The sequence below is a fragment of the Theropithecus gelada genome, chromosome 3 (assembly GCF_003255815.1).
Source record: "Theropithecus gelada isolate Dixy chromosome 3, Tgel_1.0, whole genome shotgun sequence".
Taxonomy (NCBI): Eukaryota; Metazoa; Chordata; class Mammalia; order Primates; family Cercopithecidae; genus Theropithecus; species Theropithecus gelada.
Window position 1 is genome coordinate 176,481,747 of NC_037670.1, and position 10,387 is coordinate 176,492,133.

The window sequence follows — 10,387 nt, forward strand, 5'->3', positions numbered from 1 at the left end:
ACAGATAGCAAAACAAGGATAATATTACATAGTACTGCAAGTGAAAGTAACACCAAAACAAAACAAAACACAGACATCATCTCTCAGTTCCTTCTCAAAAAAAAAAAAAAAAAAAGGTCAGGTGCGGTGGCTCACACCTGTAATCCCAGCACTTTTGGAGGCTGAGGTGGGCAGACCACTTGAGGCCAGGAATTCGAGACCAGCCTGGCCAACCATGGCCAACATGGTGAAACCCCCCATCTCTACTAAAAATACAAAAAATTAACCAGGCGTGGTGGCTGGCGCCTGTAATCCCAGCTACTGGGAGGCTGAGGCAGGAGAATTGCTTGAACCTGGGAGGCGGAGGTTGCAGTAAGCTGAGATCGTACCACTGCACTCCAGCCTGGGCAATAGAATGTGACTCTGTCTCAAAAAAAAAAAAAAAAAAAGATAGGGTGGGTGTGGTGGTGGCTCACACCTGTAGTCCTAGCACTTTGGGAGGTCAAGGTGGAAGGCTCTCTTGAGGCTAGGAGTTCAAGACCTGCCTGGACAACATACAGAAACCCTGTCTCTACAAAAAATACAAAAACTAGCTAGATGTGGTGGTGTGCGCCTGTAGTTCCAGGTACTTGAGAGGCTGACCAGGAGAACTGCTTGAACCAGGGAGTTGGGCCTGCAGTGAACCATGGTCATGCCACTGCCTCCAGACAGGGTGAAGTGGGTAGTTTTTCACTTGATCTCCTCTTCACCGTCTCTAACGTTTAAACAAGTCTCAGACCTGGTGCAGAGGTGCATATACCTCCATTCCTGGACGAGGCCTGACTTTTGCCTGCTGGTAGGGCCTCCTCAGTTCTAACCAGCCTTCCGTGACCTCATTCTCTACCCTGGTTCCATTTTCCACTTTGTGACTTCATCAGTTAAAGATCCCATTTCAGTCACCAAGGTTGAGAGGCCCCAAGAGCCCAGTTCCTTTACAGAATCAACCCTGGGGTGGCTTTAGGACTGGGCTCTTTGGAGCTCATCCTTGGACCCACAGTGGAGTGCCAGTCCGTGCTGACGTCTTCAGATACCAATCAATGGGCATTTGGCTCCTTGCTTCCACTGACCTCCTGAGTACTTTCAACGATCGGTGTCTTTCTAGAGCATCTCTGCAACTCACGGTGGCCTCTCTTCTCTCTGCAGGCCATGGACAGCACAGTCTCTTCAGCCCTGGAGCTGCCCCAGAGGCTGGCACTGCACCCAAGGGAGAGCCCGAGGAGTCCGGAAGAGGAGGACCCCCACCTGCTGAGCAGCTTGGCTGCAGTCCAGACCCTGGCCAATGTCATCCGGCCTTGCTATGGCCCCCATGGCCGGCAGAAGTTCCTGGTGACCATGAAAGGAGAAACAGTGTGCACGGGGTGTGCCGCTGCCATCCTCAGGGCCCTGGAGCTGGAGCACCCAGCGGCATGGCTCCTCCGGGAAGCAGCCCAAACCCAGGCAGAGAATAGTGGGGACGGCACAGCCTTCGTGGTTCTGCTGACAGAAGCCTTGCTGGAACAGGCAGAGCAGCTGCTGAAGGCCGGCCTGCCTCGCCCGCAACTCCGGGAGGCCTACGCCACAGCCACAGCAGAGGTCCTGGCCACACTGCCCTCCCTGGCCATCCAATCTCTGGGGCCTTTGGAAGATCCGTCCTGGGCTCTCCATTCTGTGATGAATACCCACACCCTGTCCTCCACGGACCACCTGACCAAGCTGGTGGCCCATGCCTGCTGGGCTATCAAGGAGCTAGATGGCAGCTTCAAGCCTGAGCGTGTTGGGGTGTGCGCACTGCACGGGGGGACACTGGAGGATTCCTGCCTCCTCCCGGGGTTAGCCATGTCTGGGAAGCTCTGTGGGCAAATGGCCGCAGTGTTAAATGGTGCCAGGGTGGCTCTCTTTGCTTGCCCCTTTGGTCCTGCCCATCCAAATGCACCAGCAACGGCCCGGCTTTCTAGTCCTGCTGATCTAGCTCAGTTTAGTAAAGGAAGCGACCAATTACTGGAAAAGCAAGTAGGCCAGCTGGCAGCCACGGGAATTAATGTGGCAGTGGTGTTGGGGGAGGTCGATGAGGAGACCCTCATGCTGGCAGACAGGTATGGCATCGTGGTGATCCAAGCTAGGTCTCGGATGGAGATCATTTACCTGAGTGAGGTGTTGGACACACCTCTGCTGCCTCGTCTGCTCCCTCCCCAGAGGCCAGGCAGGTGCCAGAGGGTTTACAGGCAGGAGCTGGGAGATGGTTTGGTTGTGGTATTTGAATGGGAATGTACAGGCACACCTGCCCTCACCGTGGTCCTCAGGGGAGCCACCACCCAGGGGCTGCGGAGTGCACAGCAGGCCATCTACCACGGCATTGATGCCTATTTCCAGCTATGTCAAGATCCCAGACTGATTCCAGGAGCTGGGGCCACAGAAATGGCTTTGGCAAAAATGCTCTCTGATAAAGGAAGCAGATTGGAAGGGCCCAGTGGGCTTGCATTCCTTGCATTTGCCCGGGCCCTGAAGTATCTTCCTAAAACCTTGGCAGAGAATGCAGGCTTAGCTGTCTCAGACGTGGTGGCGGAAATGAGTGGAGTGCACCAAGGTGGGAACCTCCTAATGGGTGTGGGAGCTGAAGGGATAATAAATGTGGCCCAGGAAGGGGTGTGGGACACCCTAATAGTCAAAGCCCAAGGATTTCGAGCAGTGGCTGAGGTGGTGCTGCAGCTCGTGACTGTAGATAAAATTGTAATGGCCAAGAAAAGTCCCACACATCAGCAGATCTGGAATCCTGACTCTAAGAAGACAAAGAAACGCCCACCTCCTGTGGAAAACAAAAAAATCCTTGGAATGAATAAGTAGTGATACCCTCAATAAAACAGGGATTGCCAAGAAGGGAACAATCACCCCAAAAGTGAATGTTTGCCTTTATTCCATGTTTGGTACTTGATTCAGTTTCTTTAAATAAAAACATGAAGGAACATAAAAGTTCTTTTCATGCACTTAGTTCCTTTCCAGTTCTCGACTTTTTTTTTTTTTTTTTGGAGAGACAGAGTCTTGCTCTGTTGCCCAGGCTGGTGTGCAGTGGCACGATCTTGGCTCACTGCAACCTCTGCCTCCCAGGTTCAAGCGATTCGCCTGCCTCAGCCTCCAGAATAGCTGGGACTACAAGTGCACACCACCACGCCCAGCTACTTTTTGTATTTTTAGTAGAGACAGGGTTTCACCATATTGATCAGACTGGTCTCGAACTCCTAACCTCATGATCCTCCCACCTCAGCCTCCCAAAGTGCTGGGATTACAGGCGAGAGCCACCGTGCCTGGCCAGTTCTTGACCTTTTCATTTTCTGTTTCTACCAGATTGTGTTCCTTTCCTATGATAAGAGCAGGATTCAATTCTATTAAGATTTTTTAACTGAGTACCTATGTGGGCTTTGGATATGCAAAACACAGTGCAGCAATCTCTTCCTATTTGAGCATTCCCTGCATGATATTCTGATATATATGGACTTATGTCTAGAAGTCACTTTGGGAGTCTGAAAACATCAGTTGCAGCTTACAAGAGTGGCCAGTCATTCCCGTTGTGGTTATTTGGAAAAAAAATAAGGGACTATCATCTTAAAGCACAAAGAGAGAGAGAGAGAGACAGAGAGAGAGAGACAGAGAGAGGAGGCAGGAAAAGGAGCTGCTGTGGTGGCAGGCAGAAATTTAACTTAAAAAAAAAAAATCCTTGCCTGGCACAGTGGATCATGCCGATAATCCCTGCACTTTGGGAGGTTGAGACAGGAAGATTGCTTGAGTCCAGGAGTTCAAGACCAGCCTGGACAACCTAGTGAGACCCTGTCTCTACAAAAATAAAAATTAAAAAAATTAGCCAGGTGTGGTGATGGATACCTGTAGTCCCAGCTACTCAGGAGGCTGAGGTGGAAGGATCACTTAAGCCCAGGAGATGGAGGTTGCAGTGAGCTGTGATTGTGCCACTGCACTCCAGCCTAAGCGACAGACAAAACAAAACAAAACAAAACAAAACAAAAGCCAGCAAACATCCTTGGCATAGATAACAGAAGATAAGAACACATACCTTAGGACTATGCTAAGGTTGTTGTGTAGGTGAGGAGAAAGCTGAGGGTAGGGGGAAGGGCTAGGATTGGACAACCTTGGGCATTAAAGAAGGGGTTTGAGCAGAGCTGAGTGGGTTCAGCACCTAATACCCAAAGCCTTTTCCACTTTTTTAACCATCCAGTTTACTCTAGGAAAAGATCAGAACCTATGGGACAGAATCTAGGAAATGAGAAGGTGCAATCTCTTAGAATCATAAAAATAAAAAGTTTTAGGCATATGCAGAGAGAATGAGACTCAAGAAACCATTGTCTTATAGCATGCATATTAGCTGCAACACAGTAAAACAAAATTTTATTTATTTATTTATTTTGAGACAGAGTCTTGCTCTGTCACCCAGGCACAGTGACTGGTGTGGCCCAGGCACCAGTGCAATGGTGCAGTCTCAGCTCACTGCAACCTCTGCCTCCCGGGCTCAAATGATTCTCCTGCCTCAGCCTCCTGAGTAGCTGGGACTACAGGTGTCCACCACCATACCTGGCTAATTTTTGTATTTTTAGTAGAGACGGGGTTTCGCCATGTTGGCCAGGCTGGTCTCAAACTCTGGACCTCAGGTGATCCACCTGCCTCAGCCTCCCCAAATGCTCGGATTACAGGTGTGTCCCACCCCAATTTGCTGTATCTTGATTTTGTCTAGAATCTAAGTATCCTCTTTAATGTCATCTTTGAGTGTCCTTTTTTTTTTCTTTTTCTTTCTTTCCTTTTTTTTTTGCGACGAAGTCTCACTCAGTCACCCAGGCTGGAGTGCAGTGGCATGATCTCGGCTCACTGCAACCTTCACCCCCCGGGTTCAAGCGATTCTCCTGCTCAGCCTCCCAGTATCTGGGATTACAGGTACCCGCCACTAAGCCAGACTTTTTTTTTTTTTTTTTTTTTTTTTGAAATGGCATCTCACTCTGTCACCCAGGCTGGAGTGCAATGGCGTGATCTCAACTCACTGCAACCTCCACCTCCCAGGTTCAACTGATTCTTCCGTCTCAGCCTCCTGAGTAGCTGAGACTACAGGCATGTACCACCATGCCCGGCTAATTTTTGTATTTTTGGTAGAGACAGGGTCTCACTATATCAGCCAGGCTGGTCTCGAACTCCTGACCTCGTGATCCACCTGCCTCGGCCTCCCAAAGTGCTGGGATTACAGGCATGAGCCACCGTGCCCAGCCAATTGTTTTGAATTTTTTGTACAGATAGGGTTTCACCATGTTGGCCAGGCTGGTCTTGAACCCCTGACCTCAAATGATTCGCCCACATCGACCTCCCAAAGTGCTAGGATTACAGGCATGAGCCACTGACCCCAGCATAAGTGTCCTCTTTAGTTGTCGAAACATATGACTCAATCATCAAGTTGTTTTTCTTCTCCTACTGACTATGGAGAAGTTAACCAGAATTTGACCTCAATTTGGCCAGATCCAGATTCTTCTTCTGAGGTTACAGGATCAGGGTCTCCTAGCATACTAGGTCTCAGTCCTCAAAGGCTTTGGCTTTGGGGTTGGCTACAAATTTCTCTTCCAAGATGAGCTGCTTGCTTCAATTCTAGAAGCAGCTGAATTTCAGAAATGACAATTCCTGGAGGACATTTTCTTTTTTCTTTTTTTTTTGAGACGGAGTTTTGCTCTTGTTGTCCAGGCTGTAGTGCAATGGCATGATCTCGGCTCACTGCAACCTCCGCCTCACAGGTTCAAGTGATTCTCCTGCCTCAGCCTCCCGAGTAGCTGGGATTACAGGCACCCGCCACCACACTCGGCTAATTTTGTATTTTTAGTAGAGACAGGTTTCTCCATGTTGGTCAGGCTGGTCTCAAACTCCCGACCTCAGGTGATCCGCCCGCCTCGGTCTCCCAAAGTGCTGGGATTACAGGCATCAGCTACCGTACCTGGCCATTCCTGGAGTACATTTTCTACAAGAACTTGTAGCTGGTGGACTCATCCCAGACCCCTTCCAGCTTTGTGACACTGCTTTACTGTGCTCCATATTGATCCAGCAAGCAGAGAACAAAAGCCACAATCCGGAGAAAACAGGGGAGGAAAATGAGAACTGAGTCCTGGGAAATGAAGGAGATGAGAGGCTGACTTGGACAGTGGAGGCTGGGACTGAGCCTTGGGAACTTCTCATCCATTTGGGCTATATGTAGGCCAGTCATGGCCTCTAATCCCAATAGTTTGTAAGGTCAAGGCAAGCAGATCGCTTGAGGTTAGGAGTTTGAGACCAGCCTGGACAGCACACTGATACTCCTTTTCTACAGAAAAATAAATTACCCAGGTGTGGTGGCATGCACCTGCAGTCCCACTTATTCAGAAGGCTGAGGCAAGAGAATCTCTTGAACGCAGGAGGCGGAGGTTGCAGTGAGCCGAGATGGTGCCACTGTACTCCAGCCTGGGCTACAGAGCAAGACTCCATCTCAAAATAATAATAATAAATTAAAATAAAAATTAACTGGGCATGGTGGTGCACACCCGTAGTCCCAGCTACTTGGGGGGCTGAGGTGGAAGGATTTCTTGAGCCCAGGAGGTCGAGGCTGCAGTGAGCAGTGATTGTGCCGCTGCACTCCAGCCTGGGTGACAGACTGAGACCCTTTCTCAAGAAAACAAAACAAAACAAAAAAGACTTCCGTCTACGAAAACACTGGAGTTCTGATGAAGAGAAAAAGTGATCAATTCCAAACTGTGAAAAGAACTGTAAAGAGAAGGCTGAAAACAAAACAACGGAAAAGAGTTGTCACAGTTTGCCAGTCCTTTCTCTACATGGACCAGCCTCTTCTCATGTGTATTGTTTCTCCAGAGTCTTTTTTTTTTTTTTTTTGAGATGCAGTGTTGCTCTGTCACCCAGGCTGGAGTGTAGTGGTATGATCCCGGCTCACTGCAACCTCAGCCTCCTGAGTTTAAGTGATTCTCCTGCCTCAGCCCCCCAAGAAGCTGGAATTACAGGCACCCGCCACCACACTCGGCTAATTTTTGTATTTTTAGTAGAGACGGGCTTTCAACATGTTAGCCAGGCTGGTGTCAAACTACTGGCTTCATGCAATCCACCCACTTCAGCCCCCTAAAATGCTGGGATTACAGGCGTGAGCCACCGCACCTGGCCTCAACAGTCTTTCCTGGGCTCCGAGAGCTCTTCATGACAGGAGCTCTGCCTTCTAGGCCTACAAACCTGAGGGTCATGTAGTGCAGAGGCCAAGAGATAGAGAAAGCTAAGATTCAAAAGAGGAGCAAACCCAGAAAACTCCAAAACAAGGCATCTGAATGGGAGGGAAGGAGAATATCAAGGCTTGAGGTCCCAACTGTTTTATCTGTAAATAAGCAAAACGAGTTTGAAAAAGTCTTGCTTGTGCTGTGTTTGCTGGACACTCACCGCACACGTCTGCATCCCCAAACTACTCCCATTTCTGCTTGAGCCTTGCTGGAATAGCGACCAACTATTGATGATGCAGCAGCATGGATGTGAGGGAGGCGACACTTCAGTGTTACAACTGATGGGCTGGCTTCCCACGTGATTTGCTGCAAATTTCCCCTGTACTGAGTTGAAAGGGTGCCACTGACGAAAGGGAAAGCTGTCCCTGTTGCACTAAAATGCCAAAACACCAGTAGACAGGTATGACAGATATTCCAAAAGTAGCTGAGTCACCTTTTCCCCTGAAACATCAAGCATTCCCACCCCCACCCCCCGCCGCAGGCTAAAGATCCTCTTTCCTAACTAGGGAGGAAGAGGAAGAAGGTTAGCGTAAGAATGAGGGAGATGGTGGTAGAATCTCAGAGAGGGATTCTACTCACCTCCCAGTGGGTTCCAAGGAGTGAGATGGGGGAAAGGACAATAGAATCCCTAGCAAAGTTTGGGCGTCTTGAGGAGATTCTCTGCTTTCAATCTGGAACCCTGGGGCCCCGAGGAGTTCCCTGTGCCAACAGGACAGCAGAGCTGTAGAGCAGGAATGGCTGAGGCCTCTGGTGGAGATGGGCCCCAGGTAGTTGATGGGATATTCAGGGGTGCTAAGCAGCCTCAGAGAGCAGCCAGGGTCCCCCATGAAGCAGCAATGGGTGTTAGATATTTACGGACATAGCCCCTGAACCTCAGGGCATTTCAAGGTTATGACAAGAGGTAGGATTGTAAACTTTAGCCGAGGCTTGAGAAAGACAGAACATGACCTCAGACCACAGGACACCAAGATGCTGCATCAGCCTGTGGACTGGAGGCTGATAGGGTGGGTGAATGAGAAAAGGAGGTGAAGGAGGAGATCAAGAATGGACTTGGTTGAGGTTTGGCCTGATCAGGAAAAATTGTAAAGGGCCGAAGTTTACCTGGAATTGACTAGATTAAGTATTTTACCATCAGGCAGAAAGGGGGCTAGAAATAGAATTACTGAGATGATTTAGTTATAAAAGTGTAGTACGAATACTTCCCACATATTGGAGTGTAGAACTTAAGAATTTAAACTCTCAGCCAAGCGCGGTGGCTCACACCTGTAATCCCAGCACTTTGGGAGGCCGTGGCAGGTGGATCACCTGAGGTCAGGAGTTTGAGACCAGCCTGGACAACATGGTGAAACCCTGTCTCTAATAAAAATACAAAAATTGTACAGGCGTTTTGGTGGGTGCCTGTAATCCCAGCTACTTGGGAGGCTAAAGCAGGAGAATCACTTGAGCCTGGGAGGCAGAGGTTGCAGTGAGCCAAGACCCTGCCACTGTACTCCAGCCTGGGCAACAGGGTGAGACTCCATATCAAAAAAGAATTGAAACTCTCTACAAATGTGAATTTTCTTTTTCTTTTTTTTCTTTTTTTTTTTTTGAGACAGAGTCGCTCTTTCCCCCAGGCTGGAGTGTAGTGGCACAATCTTGGCTCACTGCAACCTCCACTTCCCGGGTTCAGGTGATTCTCCTGTCTTAGCCTTCTGAATAGCTGAGATTACAGGCACCCACCACCACGCCCGGCTAATTTTTGTATTTTTAGTAGAGACGGGGTTTCACCATGTTGGCCAGGCTGGTCTTGAACTCCTGACCTCGTGATCCGCCCACCTCAGCCTCCCAAAATGCTGGGATTACAGACGTGAGCCACTGCACCCGGCTGAAAAATATTTTCATATCCAGATCAACATTCATTTCTTTTTTTTTTTTTTTTTTTTTGGGACGGAGTCTCACTCTGTCACCCAGGCTGGAGTGCAGTGGCCGGATCTCAGCTCACTGCAAGCTCCTCCTCTCGGGTTCACGCCATTGTCCTGCCTCAGCCTCCCGAGTAGCTGGGACTACAGGCACCCGCCACCACGCTCGGCTAGTTTTTTGTATTTTTTAGTAGAGACGGGGTTTCACCGTGTTCGCCAGGATGGTCTCGATCTCCTGACCTCGTGATCCACCCGCCTCGGCCTCCCAAAGTGCTGGGATTACAGGCGTGAGCCACCGCGCCTGGCCTAACATTCGTTTCTTAAAACATCTTAACACATGTCCTCTGCCTCCTGTGTCCACAGGCTCCAGAACCCTAGCATTCCAGAGTCCCCCTCTCCCTGCTGTGGCTACTGCCCTCTTGGCAGGCACCCCAAGTTCTGGACTAGTATTTCCCCTACAGAAGAGCACAAGATCTCTCAGTCAATCTCAGACTTCCCTATGCAGATGCAAAATATTATGTTTCATATCTCATTCCTAGTCAGTCATTTTGATTGCAAACCTCCTTCTATTTCAATATTACTGCAGGTTTTTGTTGTTGTTGTTGTTGTTTTGTTTTGTTTTTTTGAGACAGAGTCTTCCTCTGTCACCTAGGCTGGAGTAGAGTGGCACGATCTCGGCTCACTGCAGCCTTGACCTCCCGGGTTCAAGCGATTCTCCTGCCTCAGCCTCCCAAGTAGCTGGGATTACAGGTACGTGCCACCACACCCAGCTAATTTTTTTTTTTTTTTTAATTATTTGTAGAGACGGGGTTTCATCATGTTGGCGAGGCTCGTCTCAAACTCCTGACCTCAGATGATCCATCTGACCTGCTGGGATTACAGGCATAAGCCACGCACCAGGCTATTGTAGTTTTATTTACAAGAGGCATAACAATCCATGAACCAAGATTAAAATATTGTTTCAGGTGAAAATAGTTTCCAAAACTACTTGTGATATTTTCTACGTTAGATTTTGAGAAGAATCTATATTTGCCTTAATTCCTAAAACTAAATAGAAAACATTTCAAAATATACCTATATGTTAAAAGTCTTTTTTTTTTGGACAGAGTTTGGCTCTTGTTGCCCAGGCTGGAGTGCAATGGCATGATATCGGCTCACCACAACCTCTGCCTCCGGGGTTCAAGTGATTCTCCTGCCTTAGCCTCCCGA

General features: G+C 48.9%; 1 protein-coding gene across 1 annotated transcript; it reads left to right on the plus strand.

The window, feature by feature from the left end:
* Positions 1-889: 889 nt before the first annotated feature.
* On the plus strand, positions 890-2,957 carry CCT8L2 (chaperonin containing TCP1 subunit 8 like 2). Its single transcript, XM_025380214.1, has one exon. The coding sequence runs from the start codon at positions 1,165-1,167 to the stop codon at positions 2,836-2,838; it is 1,674 nt and encodes a 557-aa protein (XP_025235999.1). The 5' UTR covers positions 890-1,164; the 3' UTR covers positions 2,839-2,957.
* Positions 2,958-10,387: the final 7,430 nt, after the last annotated feature.